Here is a 19,954-nt window from a genome sequence, read left to right on the forward strand (position 1 = left end):
TGATCTCGGAATGGTGTGGTAGGAACCTTGGGCACATAGCCCGGTCGCGGTTTTAGGATCACAGACGTATCTGCCGACCGAACTCCAGGCAAGTGTCGCTGACAGAGAACGCTTGCAGGTCCCCGACCCTCTTGATGGAGGCGAGCGCGATCAGCAGGGCCGTCTTAAGAGAGAGGGCCCTGAGTCCAACTGATTCGAGCGGCTCGAAGGGAGGTCTCTGGAGTCCTGCCAAGACTACCGAGAGATCCCAGGAGGGAACTAGGCCTGGCCAGGAGGGATTCAACCTCCGGGCGCCTCTCAGGAACCTGAGGATCAGGTCATGCTTACCCAAAGACTTTCCGTCTACAGGATCGTGGTGGGCGGCGATAGCGGCAACATACACCTTGAGGGTGGACAGGGACAGCCTCCTGTCCAGCCTCTCCTGTAGGAACAGAAGCACTGACCTAATCGCGCATCTCTGTGGGTCTTCGGCTCGGGGAAGAACACCAATCTGCGAACAAGCGCCACTTTAGGGCGTAAAGGTGCCTGGTAGAGGGGGCTCTGGCTTGGTTGATTGTATTCACCACGGTCGCTGGTAAGCCGGCTAGCTCTTCCACGTCCCGTCCAGGGACCAGACGTGGAGGTTCCAGAGGTCTGGGCGCGGGTGCCAGAGCGTGCCCCGTCCCTGAGAGAGGAGGTCCTTTCTCAGGGGAATCCGCCAGGGAGGAGCTGTCGCGAGGAGCCTGAGTTCTGAGAACCAAGTCCGAGTGGGCCAGTAGGGGGCCACCAACATGACTTGCTCCTCGTCCTCCCTGACCTTGCACAGCACCGGTGCAAGAAGGCTCACTGGGGGAAATGCGTACTTGCGCAGCACCGAGGGCCAGCTGTGTGCCAGCGCGTCTGTCCTGAGGGGAGCCTCTGTTAGGGTGTACCACAGCGGGCAGTGGGAGGATTCCTGGGCAGCGAACAGGTCTACCTGGGCCTTGCCAAACCATTCCCAAATCAGCTGGACTGACTGGGGGTGAAGCCTCCACTCCCCGCCGGGCAGGCGTTGTCGTGACAGCGCGTCCGCTACGACGTTGAGCTTGCCGGGGATGTGAGTGGCACGCAGCGACTTGAGTGGCTGCTGGCTCCATAGAAGGAGACGGCGGGCGAGTTGTGACATGTGGCGGGAGCGTACGCCGCCTTGGCGATTTATTACGCCACCACCGTGGTGCTGTCCGATCTCATGAGGACATGTTTTTCCGGAACTAATGGGAGGAACTTCCTGAGAGCAAGAAGGACGGTCAACAACTCCAGACAATTGATGTGCCAACGCAGCCCGCTACACATGGCACCCCACCCGGACCGGGAGGCGTCGGTTGTGACCAGAACACGTCGGGACACCTGCTGCAGGGGCACTCCTGCCCGTAGAAAGCAAAGGTCTGTCCAGGGTCGGAGTGTTTTGAGGCAGGCGGGGGTGATCCTTTCCCGATGCGTGCCGTGGTGCCATGCTTGTCTCGGGACTCGAGTCTGGAGCCAGTGCTGGAGTGGTCTTATATGCATCAACCCCAATGGCGCGACCGCCGCGGAGGACGCCATATGCCCCAGGAGCCTCTGGAAAAGTTTTAAAGGGACCACTGTGCCTGGCTTGAAGGAAGCGAGGCAGTCCAGTACCGACTGAGCACGCTCGCTCGTGAGGCGTGCTGTCATTGAGACTGAGTCTAACTCCAACCCGAGAAAAGAGATGCTCTGAACCGGAGTGAGCTTGCTCTTTTCCCAGTTGACCTGAAGCCCCAAGCGGCTGAGATGCCGGAGCACCTGGTCTCTGTGTGTGCATAGTAACTCTCGAGAGTGTGCTAGGATGAGCCAGTCATCGAGGTAGTTGAGAATGCGGATGCCGGCTACTCGTAGCGGGGCAAGGGCCGCCCTCTGTGACTTTTGTGAAGACGCGAGGGGACAGAGACAGGCCGAAGGGGAGGACTTTGTACTGAAACGCCTGGCCGTCGAACGCAAACCGTAAGAAGGGTCGGCGTCGTGGCAGAATTGAGACGTGGAAGTACGCGTCCTTCAGGTCTACTGCTGCGAACCAATCTAGATGCTGAACGCCAGCCAGAATATTTCTCTGCGTGAGCATTTTGAACGGGAGTTTTAACAAGGCCCGATTGAAAACTCGCAAGTCCAGGATTGGTCGTAAGCCGCCGCCTTTCTTGGGTACAATGAAGTAAGGGCTGTAGAAACCCTTCCTCATTTCGGTTGGAGGGACGGGCTCTACCGCGCCCTTGGCTAAGAGGGTCGCGATTTCCGTGCGCAAGGAACTGGCATGATCGCCGTGTACTGCGGAAAAGCGGACGCCCCTGAAGGGGGGTGGCAGCCGGGCAAACTGAATTGCGTAACCGAGTCGAATTGTCCGGTGCAGCCAGCGTGATGCGTTGGGATGCGAAAGCCACGCTTCCCAGCTCTGCGCTAGGGGCACCAAAGGGACGAGTATTTTGGACGTACCCGGCGGGGCCTCGCAGCGGGGCGGAACAGGTAATGCAGCGTCGGGCGGCCGTTCGCGGCCTGAGGTGCTGAGAATAGACTCAAAGCACTTACCTTGCTCCGCGCCCGGCAGGGGTGGGTTCTTGACTGAGGAGGAGGTCTGATGTTGGCGTCCTCTGGACTCGTCTGAACCGGCCGGCCGGGGACAGTTGTGGGCAGGCGGAAGGCGGGATCGCCGCGTCCGGTGTACCGGGACTGTTGTGATCTGAAAGCACATTGCCGTGAAAACGGCATTTGCGGGCCAGGTGACCCAGAGGCAAAGGAAATAGCTCTTTTATTGAGAATGTGGGTACCACAGCTCCCGTCAGGGGGTGTGGCAAATGAAAAAACAAAGGATTCTCCTCCCGGCCCTCCACCGGGGGACGGAGCGGTCTTACCACCTCCAGAGCTAATGTCTTTGGCTCTGGGTCGGCTGTCTCACGAACGCTTGGGAGCCTTCCGGTTCCTGGAGGGGGTTCGTGAGACAGGAGCTGAGAGCTGGGCCCGGGTTGAGGCGGAGCAGGAGCTGGTTTCCTCGCAGGGGGACGCCCTCATTGGGCAGACGGGGCAGGGCCCGTAGCGGCAGGTCTGCGGCGGGGCATGATGTGCGAAATGGCCTCCGTCTGCTTCTTCACCGCGGAGAACTGTTGGGCGAAGTCCTCGACGGTGTCACCGAAAAGGCCAATCTGGGAGACAGGTGCGTCCAGGAAGCGGTTCTTGTCAGCCTCACGCATCTCGACCAGGTTGAGCCAAAGATGGCGTTCCTGGACCACTAGGGTGGCCATCGTCTGTCCGAGTGCCTGCGCTGTGGCCTTCGTCGCTCTCAGGGCGAGGTCGGTCGCTGAGCGCAGTTCCTGCAGCACATCAGGATCAGGTCCACCCCGTGCATGTTTCTGAGAGCTTTGGCCTGGTGGACTTGCAGGAGGGCCATCGCATGCAGGGCGGAGGCAGCGCGTCCAGCCGTAGTGCAGGCCTTCGCGTTGAGTGAGGATGTTGTCCTACAGGGCTTGGATGGGAGTACGGGGCGACCCCGCCAGGAGGTAGGGCTACCGGGGCATAGATGGTGCGCAACTGCCCTATCGACCTGGGGAATCGCGTCGTACCCATGGCGCTCTCCGCCGTCGAGGGAGGAGAGAGTGGAGCGGGTGGCACCTAGGCGAGCGTAGAGCGGGGCTCTCCACGTGAGCGTCAGCTCATCATGCACCTCCGGGAAGAAAGGGACCGGGGGATGCGAGACCATGAACGCGCGCTGCCCCAGGAACCAATCATCCAAGCGAGAAGGCTGTGGGGAGGATGGAGGGTTCCAATCCAACCCCACGCTCAAGGCGGCCCGGGCAAGCATGTCGGACATCTGAGCGTCGGCCTCAGCCTGGGCCTGCTGGCCCGAGCGGCAGACCAGGGGAGTCCTCGGCATCAGACACCGCACTCTCCGATGCAGCGGCGAGCTCATCAGCTTCGGACTCGGGAGGATAGACAGCCAGGCCGTGAGGCGAGCTGCTATCGCCCTGGCGTGGGCGGAGACAAGTGAGCGTGTCGGGAACGGGAGGTTCGAGGGGGTTACCCAGCGAAACTGCACCCGCTGCCGCCCCAAATCGCCCCCAGTGCCAACCGCACCGTCCTCAATCCCGTGGGAAGAAGGAGCAATGCGGGTGCAGCTGGGGTGGCTTGCTTTCTGTTGAAGGCAAGCCGCGACACTAACGTGGTCATGGTCATGTTCTCGCAGTGAGAACATGAACCATCCACAAACGCCGCCTCGGTGTGATCGCGGCCCAAACACACGAGACAGCGCCTGTGGCCGTCTGAAGCGGAGAGCACTCTACCGCATCCAGGAACGACACAGGGGCAGAAAGGCATCTTGAAAAAGACACGTCCTTAAAAGGACGTTCAACGCCGCTGTGTTTGCTCTTTTAGAGGAAATTACTCTTTTAGTAAAAACTCTTTTAATACACAGTTTGTGTATGTGTCTGCGCTGTCGAAGCGCTCAGGGGCAACAATGCAAGCCGTGCAATGAGAAGGAGAAAGCCGCTGTTGTGCGCCGTCAAGATCCAACAGCATGCAGATCGTCAGAGGAAAACAGGAACGTTTCAGTGGTGTGTAACTCGCAGCAAACTGCAGACAGACCATCTGCTCCGAAGAAATTTTCTGACTAAACTTCCGTATTTGCCCCGCTTAAATACCCGTATGTCCGGGGGCGGGGTATGCAAATACTGACTGCCAACTCCCATTGGCCCTTTTCAATAGGTCAGAGGTGAATATCGGCGCTCAAGAGAGACCCCTAGTGTCGCTTCTCCGACACAACGTGGAGAGAGCGACAGAAGGGGAACTCTAAAAATAAGCCACTAAAATATAATTTGACTCTAGATGGATGTACTGTTACATCATCTTCAACAGAGAAGAACTTAGGTGTTATATTTGATACCAATCTGTCCTTTGAAAATCAAATTACAAATGTTTGTAGAACAGCATTCTTCCACCTAAGAAATATTGCTAAATTAAGGCATATGCTCTCGGTTGCTGATGCCGAAAAGCTAATTAATGCGTTCATGACCTCAAGACTAGATTGTTGTTATGCATTACTGGGAGGATGTCCAGCAAGATCAATAAATAAACTTCAATTGGTTCAAAATGCAGCAGCCAGAGTGCTAACGAGAACCAAGAAATATGATCATATTAGCCCCATTTTATCATCGTTACATTGGCTACCTGTTAAATTCTGTATTAATTTTAAAATTCTGTTAACTACGTACAAAGCTTTGAATGGTCTAGCTCCGCAGTACTTAAGTGATCTTCTACCATGCTATATTCCAACACGTTCATTAAGATCGCAAAATTCTGGCCTGTTAATAGTTCCTAGAATATCAAAATCCACTAAAGGAGGAAGAACCTTTTCATATTTGGCACCTAAACTATGGAATAGTCTCCCAAACACTGTTAGAGATGCAGACACACTCTCTCAGTTTAAGTCTAGACTAAAGACTCATCTATTTAGCCAGGCATACACCTAATTTATCCTCCAATCCACAATTAGGCTGCTTTATTTGGGTCTGCCGGAACCAGAAACATTGATCATGATCTCTAACTCTGCAATAAATTGAATGGCATCTATGCTTACATCTTTTTATTTGTTTCCCTGTCTCAACCTCGGGACTCCTAACCTGAGGTCACCAGAACCGGCTGGATCCAGCATTAATAGACCATTCCTGCTTCATGTTGGACTCCACTGCTACATGTCGCAGAATGATGATGACTAAATGCAGCAGGTGTCAGCCAAACATCACTTCAGTCTATTATGATGGACTTTAGAGGATGAAATAATGCCAACTCCAACCTGCATCACTTCGGTCTGTTGATGGACTACGATCTTGAAATGGAATGCTTAGACTAACTATTGCCAAGAAAAGCTTCATCAGCCAATTAACAAGGACAATTGCATCTATGTGAACTTCTGCAATTAATCAAGATGAACTTCAAAAACTGTGATCATTAATCTTACAGTTCAAACACAATCGATGTTTAAACACTGACCCTTAACCCTTACTTAGTTTAATAATTTTAAACCATGATTTTACTTATACATAATTAATATTTACATTACATTCATAATGTTAGCCAGAGGGGAACTGGCCCCCACAGTGAGTCTGGTTTCTCCCAAGGTTATTTTTCTCCATTAATCTACATCTTATGGAGTTTTGTGTTCCTTGCCATAGTCGCCTACAGCTTGCTCACTGGGGTTATTAATACAATTATCATTTAATTATTCTTAAACCCTATTAAAAATCGTATTTTATCAAAATTACACAATGATAATTCATCGACATTATAGACATTACAATCTTATCGTCTGTTAATGCTGATATTCTGTACAGCTGCTTTGAAACGATGTGTGTTGTGAAAAGCGCTATACAAATAAAATTGACTTGACTTGACCCAATACTTTTGCGAGATTTTACAATCTCCGGGTTGAGCCAGTTTCATCCCGTGTTTTGTCAGGTACGAATAGGTAGAGTTTTGTAATACGGAACAACTGGCTGAGTGTATCGCTTGCGTATAGTGCCCTTCCCCTCCACTGAGGAAAAAGCTTGTGCTTTTACCCCCAGTCGAGTTCACAAAGTTTTGGACCATGATTGTCCTTCCTCCTTAGCCGTGTGGCTCGCAAATTCGGCAGAGGAGTTCACAGCCAGAACCACTACGGGTCCTAATATGCCCTGTACTTGGATAGTTGCTCCACAGGTGCCGATTACTCAGGTAACCCCCTGTAATGTATATTCCGCGGTACGGTCTACCTGTCGGCAGGTACGGTCTACCCCGCGTCTCCCTTGGGCTGAGCCCTCTCTGCCCCTGGCATTTGTAGAGCTCCTCCCCTTCGAGGCAGGACCTAACACATGCCCCTTCGGGCAGGATGTGGTCTCCACGGGTATAATAGCGTTAGATGGTCCCAGCCGGATCTAATACTCTGTGGAGAGAAAACATAGAGAGAAAAGGCTGTGGCTGGCATGGCCTGCTCCCATGCTAATTACGTTAATCCCCCCCAAGGATGTGAGGAACTACTTGATGTCATTTTGGGGCATTGGTGGAGGTTACATGCAGACTGATGCACTTGCTATTGTGCAGGCAGCAGCTTGCTTTCCCTGCATCAGCAGTTCACGTAACACAGTTCAGCTGTTGTGGTGTTTTTCTATAGGGACCCCTAGTGTCACTACATCATGACAGAAGGGGAAAGTCATAACCTCTGTTCCCTGATGGAGGGAATGAGACGTTGTGTCCCTCTTGTCACAAAGCTGTACTAGCCACTGAAATGACCAGACCTTGTCTCGGCTCCTCAGCACAAAACCTGAATGAGTGTGCAAATTCCACTCGCCAATTCTCATTGGCCTTTTCTCAAAAGAATAGAGGTGTTCGGGGCTCTCAAGAGCGACCCCCAGTGTCACTACATCTACACAACATCTCTTTCCCTCAATCATGGAACAGAGGCTAGGACAGTAACCAATATTTAGTGCTTATAAAGCGCTGAACACGAGATAATTCAATTTGCTTCAGCGGCCCGACATTCACTGAATGTTCAATGCAAAACACTGAATACATCACCTGCTAAATTAGCTAGTAAGAGTACAAAGTTAAACGCTGCTGCTGTGATCTACCCGTATTTGGCAGGTGGGCGATTGGTAATGTCAAGCCCTGATTACAATGGGTCACAATTTCAAAGATCCAATCAGAGATGAGGAGGTCAATTCTGATTGGCTGGCTTGATCACATTTCATATTGCTAATCACTACAGGACTGGCTGAAATTCTGGCAAATTACAATGCTGTGACGAGTGCATTCAGAGTGGGTTTGAGAGTGAGTTAGATATGGAGTTAAATAAATGTCAGAATTCTGTCCAAATGTGGACATTTGCACATTCAGATATTCGAAAATGTATTTTCATTTGTTCAAAATGACCTCTTTTTTTGCACAAAAATACACTGCTTTGCAACACTGGGTTCACACACGTGCAAAATACAATTTTCAGCACTCAAAATACAGTATATACTTGCGCACACCGAATTTTGGCACAAAAACAACGGCATAGAAGTCTCACTGTTTAAGCTAGTTAGAAAAACTTGGTGGGAACACCGGCATACATGCATCCTAAACACAAGATGTTGGTAACTGGCTATTCTAATCTTTTTGGAAGGGTGTTATGCTAGATTTGTTCCTTTAGGATAAATTCAAATACTTAAAGATTTTTCAATTAGGGACAGACTGCATAAACACATAAGTGGCAATGCTTTGTTCTATCATGTTGCCTTTTTCACTCACGGAGCAGAGGGCTGCAGTTGCCGCCGTTAGGCAGGTGGTCGTTTAAGATGAGGAGGAACATGGTAAAGCTAAGGACCAATGTGACCTTAAAAGAGTTGCGTTCTCCTCCTTCAAATGGCAGAGCGAAGCTCACCAGGTCGGCCAGCAATATCAGTCCACTGGGCAGAATCAGGGTCACAAAAGCACCGAAGGGGTTGATCGACAGTTTGACCTGTTCAGACATCAAAAGGAATTAAGTAATGTGAATAAAGAGAAACACCTGTTTTATAAACTAATTATTTATGCTTATAGTCCCTAATACATGAAAGCCTAGATATGCAATCATTTATGTTTTCAGAGATTAATGACTGTATTAGCATCCATTTCGGGTGATCCACTGTCAAGTGGATAGTGCTAGATACAGGTGTAATTACTGAAACCACAACGAGGTAGTAAAAAAAAACATGTGTGATCATGACATTTGTTGTGCAAATGCTAATTAATCCGGTTGCATGCCTAATTTTTTTTCTTTGACCCTCCCCTTGATATCCAAACACAAGTGGTCACAGGAGACGCATTTCAGAACCACAAGTTAAAGGATAGTTCACCCAAAAATAAAAATTCCCTCATCGTTACTCACCCTCATGCCATCCCAGAGGTGTATGACTTTCTTTCTTCTACAGAACATAAATTAAGATGTTAAGAAGATTATTTCAGCTCTGTAGGTCCATACAATGCAAATAAATGCTGATCAGGCCTTTGAAGCTCAAAAAACACTTAAAAGCAGCACAAAAGTAATCATACGATTTCAGTGGTTGAATCAATGTCAATTAGCAATCTAATTGATTTTGTGTGAGAACAGAACAAAATGTAACTCCTTTTTCACTATAAATCATGACATCAGCAGTCTCCTTGGCGATCATGATTTCAAGCTCGATTACACTTCTTAGCGGCATCTTGCGTTTTGCGCATGCTTCAAACACTAGGAAGCATAATTGAGCTTGAAATCATAATGGTGCCACGAGACTGCAATGGCAAGATGTATAGTGAAAAAGGAGTACATTTTTCAACTGTTCTCACTCAAACCCAATCACTTGATGACATCACAACTGTCAAGTTGGAACGTTCATATGATTCTGAGTATACAATATTTAATTAGTTTGCAGATGTGAACGGTTTTTACAAATTGGAATCTCGTAATAATGGAAATTCAGACATGATGTGAAAGCACCATTAAGTTGAGGGCTAAAACGGGCTTAAATTGAGACTTTGTAGAAGACTATGACTTTTAACAATGGTAACAAAATTCCTTTGTGTTGTTCATTGTTTGCATGCAATATTGAACACTTCATGCAATCAGCACTACATAGCGGAAGGGGCGGAGTTACCTGGCTACATTGCTGGTCTGACAAAACAACTGTAAATAATGAAGAATGTAGCAACTAGTGAAACGTCAGTGAAGACAGCACCTTACAAATATGAGTTGAATGATTTACCACTTTGTACATTATTTAAGATACAAGGATTGAACTGAGGTTGGCTTACATGCAAAAGTTAGTGGCAGCGTTTCAATATTTACCTCCGTCAGCTATTAAACAGCGAACGCTTCTATGGAGTAAAAACCATTAAGTGTTGCATTTGGCATGATTCTACACTTTTAAATTCATACACATCATGGCTGAGTGCATAATGTATATTGTAAGAGCATAGTGTATTGTGCAACAGCTAGTGTCTTACTTTTCCTGCGATGCGAATTACACTTTCTTAATAAAGACAGCTGTGAGCTTGTTTTGTGCAACAGGCTTTCTCTGGCGTCTTTAGTTAGTCAGACAATTGTTAAACATAGTCTTAAGTTAATGGTTGTTTATGCAACCGGTCCCAGATCACTTCAGATCGCTTCATTTTGTTAATTAGAATAAAACAAAGTTTAAAAATGTATTCTAATGAACAACGTTTGTGATTTTAATGTAAACAATCACAAGCAACACAAGGAATTTTGAATTCAAAGTCTTCTACAAAGCCGCAAAAGCACCATGCTGCATCGCGGCTAGGACACGGCACAGGTATCAAACACAGGGCACGTCGATGCGGTTCAGGTGGCAGACAACACACACAAACGTTACCAAGGTTTTTCCCTTCTTCGAGAATGAACAATGCTACAGTAAATAATCGATGTCCACAAATAATGATTTGGGTCGATTTTAATGGAAAATATGTGAGTTGTGCTCCGTGTCACAGCAGAAATTTGAACAGCCTCCGGAGTTGTAGCTGAGTGCCGCCGACAGACGCAAAGTGGCTGGAGTCTTATGGGTTCCTTTTATACTGCTTTTATGTGCTTTTTGGAGCTTCAAAGTTCTGGTCACCAATCAGTGTCATTGCATGGACCTACAAAGCTGAAATGTTCTTCTAAAAACATTCTGATACACATCTGAGATGGCATGAGGGTGAGAAATATCCCTTTAATAACAGGTGAAAACATGGCCACTGACAATCTCTCCAAACTACTCTAAATCAGAAGTTTAAAATTGAATCATTATTTTACCAGGAGATAACTGCGATCTGGTTGTGCCACATCTGAAACTTTGGTGACACTCATAGTCTGCCACTCTCCTCGAGATCCCCCAACCAAAGATACATTATCAGCGATCTGCAGTGTGAGTGCACAAGCTAGATCAATGCAAACAAGAGAGCATATAGACAAATGTTATTCAGATATCATTTCCACAGTCTCAATGTTATATTCAGAAAGAATTCTCGAGTTAACAACAAAATATCACAATTTGCTTTACAATTAAAGAGACAGTTGACTGAAAAATGACAATTCTGCCATCATTTACCTAATTTTGTGTTGTTCCAAACACTGTTATTTTAACATTCTTTAATGGAACACCAAAATTGACATTCTTGAATAATCTACACACTATCAAGTCATTTTGTATAGTTTTCATTTTTACATCATTTCAAAGCAGCTTACAGAAAATGCTGTAATGTCTCAAGAGTCCTCATTGAGCAGTTTCATTGCTTTTTAATCTTACCTTTCTGGCTCCATCCATTGATGGCAACAGGACATTCTCCATTCACAAAGGGGTAGTTGAAAAGGTTGATTTCACAGCTCACTGTGGTAAACAAGACAACTGAATGATCCACCGTGCCATCCCTCCTCACCTGCACATCATTAGTGTATGGCTCCATAGATGTGTCTATTCTGAGGAGAGGGGAGATAATATGGCATCTCAGCAGGGTCAGAAAGGGTAAAACAAATAAATAAAATAAAAATAAAGCCTTGGATATTTGTAACGTAGAAGCGAAAACGTCACTTTAGTGAATTCCTTTTTTTTTTTTTTTATTTCATGATATTCCGTTCTTGAATACTCTAGTTTGGTGCCTCTGCAGACACTATAGTAAGCTTTAGCTTTAATATTAGTCTTGTAAGACCAGGGAGGGATTATGACTTGCAAAGGCCCCGGGGGTTCGTTGTTCATGCCAAAAGGGTTTTCGGGTTTTCACCAAACTAGATTGCGCAACCTTAAAGCCCAGGGCCCCCACAAGCAGTCAAGGTTCCCCTGGTAGTCAAGGGCCCCTGGGCACTGCCGGTAATCCGTCCCTGTGTGAGATTGTGAAGAAAACAAACAAAACTCTAAAACTTGAAACAGTTTTTACTAAAGTAACGCTAGACTGTAAGATCTAATACATGGACTAACCAGTTATTTCAAATGTAATTTAGCAGAGCTGTTTATTGTGGTACAGCATGATATCTTGTGCATTATTTACAGCTGCGTTTGGATTTGATGTTTTGTATTTGATTTTGTAGGTAACAAATACAGTATAAGATTAGATTACTTTTTGATATATTTGGCCATCATGCAGGTTAAAATGCCCCTGAAAATGAACTGCATTTATTGCCCCTTAATTAAAAAAGCTCATTTCTGACCATGTATGTCAGCCAAACCAAAACTGATGTCAGATGGAACCAGATGGTATAGTCAGTCATTGTACATGCATGTCTCCAACATTATCATTAAAATGTGAAATGCTGCTCCAGTCAATGAACAGAATAAATCTGCGCTTCAGAAGTTTGGAGTTCAACTTACGCATTGTCCAAAACGATCCCAGGAATCCAGATTTTCTCAACCGGCACGACAATTGTTGGAAAGCGATAATTCCTTTGCCACCCAAGATCAGGATCCTTCCATTGCTATGGGAGAAAATCTTCTCTTTAGTTTTTGCTATTACTATTATGAGACATATTTTATATTATACCATGGAAATATTTTTATTTTACCATGATGATAATATGATTATTATATATTTACTATTTTCACAACAATTATACTATTATGAATCTGTCCAGCAGCATTTAGTAAAGGAACAGACTTGCATTACTAGATTATGATTTTACTGTATATTAAATAAAAGAATACGTTAACATAAACAATATTTCAAGTGGCAACAAGTAAACTTTATACAACATCAAAATATTATTAAATATCGTTGACTCAACCTGAACGCATTAGGTTACACCAACAAACAAATTTGAATGGTTAGATCAGATAGAAAGTTCCTTAAGCTCAGAATTGCATGTTTTACAGTGCATTACGCAGCTCTCTGGAATACTTGTGATTGATCAATCGCAGCATTTTGCCATAAAACATGTGTGTACAATGACTGCTAAACTACATCATTGACTGGTGTGCCAAGCAACTAATATCTGTGGAGATGTTGGTGACATTCTGTAATCATATTGAATTCAAAAATATATCAACTCACCATGTTAACCTTGATACGGCTGGTCATTTGCATGACCTTTGTATCCTAAATATGGCGAACAAAAGATGAGATAATTGTGTAAATATTTCTAATTTTTGAACACGAATAGAAGATGAAGAAGACAAAGACAGTGTCTCTTACAAAAGACAGTGTCTCATATTGTATCGAAGTGATGTTTACTACGATGGTGCAGTTATCACCCTGTGGCGCACTCAGTAGTCCTTTTTGAATCACAGCTTGTGCCAGACATCGCTGATCACAGCCTCTGTCGCCGATCTTTGACATTGTTGAATTTCCACTACCGGTAGTCAATTCTGTATGACCAGATGAACATGTTAAAAAGAAAGAAAGAAACAGATTTAGAAGCCATAACTGCAATGGAGAAAATATTAGTCAGTATCAAATGTTATAAGTTTGGATAGTAAGTGCCAATAGTGTTAGATGCTGTTTTCACCCCTAATTAACCCTTGTGCGTCAATAAAGAAAAGTTACTCAGAGGTCCTTAGAGGACAAAAACTGCCATCAAAATATTATATATTCATATTATTTTCCACTTTCAATTAACATCAGTCCTGATCATAATAACCAATTATTTATTCATTTTCAGGATTTTAACCCTTTAAATGCCAGTTGTTTAAATAATGGCACTGTTGTTTTTATAAAAAAAAACAAAAAAAAAACACATGTATTATTTTCCATATACTAAATGTTAAGTGGATTGTCACAGTCCGTGATATGTCAGTGATTAGCAACAACATTGATTTTAATGCATCATTATTTTTTGTGCAGTCAGATAAAAAATAAAAAATCTCACACTCAGTACCTTAGAGGACAAAATGTCTGCGTCAAAAAACTACTGTAAAAACATGATTTATTAATATTAATTTCCACGTTCACTGACTTTTTGAACCAACATCAGTCCTGATCATAACTACCATTTCACTACATTTATAACTACAGTTTGTTTACATAATGCCACTGTTTTATTTTTATACACACACACACACACACACACACACACACACACACATGTTGGTCTACCTATCATTATGAGGACTTTCCATAGACACAATGATTTTTATACTGTACAAACTATATATTATATCCCCTAAACCAAACCCTCACAGAAAACTTTCTGCATTTTTAAATTTTCAATAAAAACATTGTTTAGTATGTTTTTTAAGCTATTTAAATTATGGGGACACTACAAATGTCCTCATAAACCACATTTATACCCTAATACCCTTGTAATTATCAGTTTGTAACCTAAAACATTGTCCTCATAAAACACATAAACATGCCAACACACACACACACACACACACACAATCTCAATACACTCATACAACACATCCACACAATTTTAGCAGCATCTTTTATTCAATTGGCCTGCAGTGCTCTATAATACAGCAAACTGAAAATAGGAAAAAGGCATGTATTTTCTCCATAGGCTAAACATGAGAAACTCTGGTGGTAAATATTAATATTTTTAGTCAGGGCTCCAGAATGAAAGCATAATATCACATAATTCATGATTTTATGCTTTAATGGCACTGGGATCAAATATAGCAGTTTTAATGGGTTTCAGTGGGACATTCAAAGGTCCTGAGTGTAACTATTTTGTGTACACACTGTATTATAGATATATTGTAGGAACTGAGGTTGAAATATAAAAATTCCCCCAAAAATACACACCTTTGACCAAATTTGCATTAACACAGCCAAAATAATACAAGAAAAAATGAAAAAGACAAAAATGTCCCAAAGGTTGCACAAGGGTTCAAATATTAACACAGACTAAAGTGGAATCACTACAGCATGTTTATTATGTTTATTTAGAGTCCTACAGACACACTAACCTGACCGCTAAACCTAATCATAACCTTCTCGTACAAACATTAATAATTTACTACAGTAACTATAGTATCACAATAGTATTTTGTAGTAAAATCATAGTAACCATAAAATGAAACATGGTTACTATATTAACAACATCTTACTGTAGTTAAATCATGGTTAATTGCATTAAAATGATGGCTTCCCCACACAAAATATGTCTACTACAGTATTACTTTAGTAAAACAATGGTTAATTGTACCCATATCAAACCTTTCTCTCAACTCCCCACTTCCATTTCTGTGTTTCCCCCTGACTATTGAAGTGCAAATGCAGTTACATTTTTTACATTTAATTTTATTTGAATTGGAATTATTGTAACCAAATACTGTTTAAATTACACACTGGATGTTTTATTTTTTTAAATGAACACATTTCAGTTACATTAAAATTATTGAATTGAGTAAAAAACTTAATATTTTAAGGATTATTAATTTAATCATGTTTTTAAAATTGACATTTCAATTTAATGGAATTTTGCAATTAAATTGAAATGAGTAAATCTTAAAAAAAGGGCTAAAACACTTTGGAGTACAGTAAGAGGTGTAATTAGTTCAGCTAGAAAAATAGTTTACCAATCAAAGATGTGAAGATGAGCAGCAACAATGTGATCTTGTGTTTAAGATCCATTTTAGACCCTACAAAGATAAAAAAAGTTAACTCTAACATATGTAAATATGTCTACTGTGGGGTGCAAAAGTCTTTTCTCTTATATAATTTAATACAAATATTACATGTTTTTAGCACATACCAAAAACCTTTTACTCAAATTGTAATGCTTGTAAAAGTGTAAAAATGAAAATATTGATTAAATGATAAAAAAATAAGCATTCTCACTAGTGGAATTTAGCACTCGTCTGTACAGTTTATCCATTCACACATTAGTCATGCAAGTAATGCAACACTGATAAACTTTACCTTTACTCGCATGTGCTGAAAATAATCAAACTCTTCGGCGTACAAATTCCACAAACTTCAGATGAGGCTTTTTATAGTTTCGAAGAGAGAATCATTTGGCCCTTTTAAAGGCTTACATATTGAAATCCACATGAATGGTATTATGTAAAACAAACAAAATAGATTCAGCTCATAATTTAATCACCTAAGAGTAATACATTTGATCTCGTATTTTGTGTGGGCATGTCTTATTATGAGTTTTGTTAAGCTCAGGTCTCAGCAATCATTGTATTGTTATGAGTACAAAAACATCTCACAGCAGAACTTTAATCACTAACAGGTCTTTTATCCTTGGTTGAATAGAGGGTCATTATACACTGCTCACAAAGAACATGCAGAAGCTCGTTTATGAGAACAATCACTGCACATTAGCAAACACTTCCACCAAAGGTTTCATTAGTTTTGATGGTAAAGAGCGGCAACAGATTTATGAAAGGATGGCCTTACATGTCCTAATATGATACAGCTCCACCTGAAATTGTTTTCGTATCAGTCTGCCATATTAACGTGATGAAACTGGTTTTGAGTAATTACAAATAATAAATCCACAATAAATAACATGTCAGCATTAAAAAACCTCAGCTGTGACAGGGCATACAATTATTGTGTGAATATTTAAAACGTGATATCACAGACAACATTTACAAAAACAATGCTATATAGAAAAAAATTATAAAATAAAAACTTTATAAGACGCAACTGGCTGTCACATACAATTTGAGCTACACATAACACATTAGCTACACATGTTTATTTTTTTAGCCACTTTTTTTTTATTAGCCAGAGGGGATCTTGCTCCCCCAGCTGAGAATGGTTTCTATAATGTTTGGAGAGATGAGAGGCCAAGGATCTAAGTGCTTTTTTATCCCCTTTTCTCCCCAATTTGGAGAGAATGCCTAATTCCCACTACTTAGTACTTCTTAGTTGCCTCTGCTCCTGAGACAGTCAGTCTGCGCATCTTATCACACGGCTCGATGTGCTTGACACCATGGAGGCTCCCAGCATGTGGAGGCTCATGCTACTCTCCATGATCCACGCACATCTTACCACATGCCCCATTGAGAGCGAGAACCACTATTCGTGACCACAAGGAGGTTACCCCATGTGACTCTACTTTCCATAGCAACTGGGCCAAATTGGTTGCTTAGGAGACCTTGCTGGAGTCACTCAGCACACCCTGGATTCAAACTCGCAACTCTAGGGGTGGTAGTCAGCGTCAATACTCGCTGAGATACCCAGGCCCCATTAAATGCCGGCTTTTTAATGAAAACTCAAAATAAACATGAGAAGTATAAGAAAAAAGGAACTAGAAAAACAAGAGAACTAAAGAAACAACTACAGCAATCCAAGTATAAGAACTGACAAAGACAAAGAGAACATGAGGGCATATATATATATATATATATATATATATATATATATATATATATATATATATATATATATATATATACACACATAAATATGCACATAAATCATTAGGGAAAACAAGAGGTGGTGGAACATGCATTTACGTCAACAAAAGTTGGTATACAGATGTAACATCTTCTTCAGTGCTGTGCTGTCCTAATTCAGAAGTGCTCTTCATCAGCTGGAAGCCTTTCTACTCACCACAGTATTCTTCCTCATTCAGTCTAGTGAGTGTTTACACCCCACAACAAGCATGCATGAATGCAATGTTGCAAATGCTGGCTGATCACATCACAGACATGGAGCAACATCCGAACCCTCATTATTCTAGGAGATTTTTATAAATCTAAACTCACCCGTGAACTGCCAAAATACAAACAACACATTACATACCCCACCAGAGACAGAAATATACTGGACCACTGCTATGCCACTATAAAGGATGCATATCACTCTGTCCCACGTGCAGCTTTTGGACTCTCTGATTACTGCCTGACCTACAAGCAGAAACTAAAATTAGCTAAGCCTGTAATAAGGACTGTAAAAAGATGGACTAATGAAGCAGAGCTGGAACAAAAAGCCTGCTTTGACTGCACTGATTGGAGTGTTTTTGAAGCATTTTTATCATTCAATAATGATAAACCATGGCTGACAGGAAAAATCACACAGCTTCATCATGCCAAAGAGGCTGCTTACAGAAGTAGGGATAAAATATTGTACAACTAGGCTAGGAACACACTTAATAAGGAAAACAGTGTGGCTATAAGAAGCTACTCTGATAAGCTGAAAAAATTGTTTTCAGCTAACAATCCTGATTCTGTGTGGAAAGGCCTGAAATGCATCACCAAGTACAGGACACTTCCCCCTCACTCAGTAGAAAGTCAGCTAATGGCTGATCAGCTGAATGCGTTTTACTGCAGGTTTGAAAAGCCCAGTCTAACACCCCTCCCCTGCTCTAATCTTCAATTCACACACACACCAACACCTCATGAACACCTTCCTCCCCTCTCCTGCTATTCAATCTGCACTTATGGTTTGTGAGGAGGATGTGTGCCAGGTCTTTCAGAAACAAAAGACAAGGAAAGCTTCAGGCCCAGACAGTGTTTCACCTGCCTGTCTGAAAGTCTGAGCGGACCAACTGTCCCCCATCTTCACAAAGATCTTCAATAGATCACTAAAGCAGTGTGAAATTCCCTGTTGCTTCAAACACTCCACCAAAAATGACTTAATGACTACATGCCTGTCGCTCTCACATCTGTGGTCATGAAGTTGTAAGGCGAGGTGCCGATGTGTTTGCATTCAAAGGCAAAGAGCAAATGTATGATCTTTGAGAAAATCAACATATGAACTTTCTCACAAAGAGGCACCACACCCCACTGAGCAAAGATTGCAAATTCACACCTCATTGTTGCCCTTCCACATCTGTCCCATTCTCTCCCCTCTACTCCTCATCCGTTCCCCTTCAGCTCAGAATCACCTCAAACTCACCTAAGATCTGTATGTAACAAAAGACCATATCTAATGTATACAAATAATGTAACTAGTGTAACATGTTTGGTATCATTTAAAATGTCTCAGTACATCTGGTATAGTGTTCTTATTCCCAGGTTTGTAAAACTTAATGACAACAAAGTTATAAGGTCTTTTCCAAATACTGAATAATTCTGGAGGTCTATCCCCCTCCTTGAAGGTTTAACACCAGGAAGTCAAGAACCCATTCACCCCCAAATTCTCATTGTTCAAAGGATAATACCATTTGGTACACAATGTGTATTCTGTCTGGATATTTAAGGAAAGCTTGCCCAGAGCTCAGGGTGCTCTGTAGTCAGATGATCCCACACTTCAATGTGTGTAACTTTAATAATAGGAATCTGCATTCAGATTTACCATGCTTTGCAATTTCATGTAGTTTTCTCAACTGCCAGGTGTGTTCTTTGACTTGTTTCTGTAAATTATGTTTTAAATCCTACCTGGCAAATATATTGTTACTTTTTGATTTATTCTGTATTCCTCTGAAATCATTTATATCAATACTGGGTCTTTAAAATAGGAGAAACCAATCTGGAGGAACCAAGCAGGAGAATACCATTTTAAGAATCATTTATATCATAACTGAAGCTTTAATGTAGGAGTAAGCCACTTAAAGACTATCAGTTTGAATTTCATTAGATAAATAGAATAGAACTATCTTTAAAATAGGAGAAACCGCTCTGGAGGAACCGAGCAGGAGAATACCATTTTAAAAATCATTTATATCGTAACTGAAGCTTTAACCCTCTGGGGTCTGAAGGTATTTTGGGCCCTGGAGAAGTTTTGACATGCCTTGACATTTGTGCTTTTTTCAGTTGCTTGAAAAAATGGCTAAAGTCTGATAACACTGTATTCAGCACAAACTGGGCTACAATAATATGTGAGCAACATGTGTGTACAGGTTTGTATTTTTGAGAAAATAACGTTTATGTGTGGCTTCTGAAAAAACAAAAATTTTAAGTCATTGAAATAAGGCCATATAACACATTCTAAACATTTATCCACAAGCCTTTTGAGAACTGGATCTTGTATCCTAGAGTTTTTGTTACAAAATAATCATCCTGATCACTCATTCATACAAAACAATATAGTAATTTAACTTTTGTAAGACAAATTTAGTGTTGAAAGGTAATATGCG

General features: G+C 42.7%; 1 protein-coding gene across 1 annotated transcript in view; it reads right to left on the minus strand.

Annotated features, from left to right (window-relative positions):
* Positions 1–15,899, minus strand: part of LOC127647472 (5-hydroxytryptamine receptor 3A-like) — a 32,571-nt gene extending 16,672 nt beyond the window's left edge. The window contains exons 1-8 of the mRNA XM_052131737.1: positions 15,838–15,899; positions 15,495–15,557; positions 13,165–13,337; positions 13,024–13,068; positions 12,348–12,451; positions 11,292–11,461; positions 10,799–10,923; positions 8,278–8,488 (exon numbers count right to left, since the gene is read on the minus strand). Coding sequence (XP_051987697.1) covers positions 8,278–8,488; positions 10,799–10,923; positions 11,292–11,461; positions 12,348–12,451; positions 13,024–13,068; positions 13,165–13,337; positions 15,495–15,549 — 883 coding nt within the window. The 5' untranslated portion in view covers positions 15,550–15,557; positions 15,838–15,899. The remainder of the gene's footprint in view (positions 1–8,277; positions 8,489–10,798; positions 10,924–11,291; positions 11,462–12,347; positions 12,452–13,023; positions 13,069–13,164; positions 13,338–15,494; positions 15,558–15,837) is intronic.
* Between the last annotated feature and the right edge of the window lie 4,055 nt (positions 15,900–19,954).

The sequence above is a fragment of the Xyrauchen texanus genome, chromosome 8 (assembly GCF_025860055.1).
Source record: "Xyrauchen texanus isolate HMW12.3.18 chromosome 8, RBS_HiC_50CHRs, whole genome shotgun sequence".
Classification (NCBI taxonomy): domain Eukaryota; kingdom Metazoa; phylum Chordata; class Actinopteri; order Cypriniformes; family Catostomidae; genus Xyrauchen; species Xyrauchen texanus.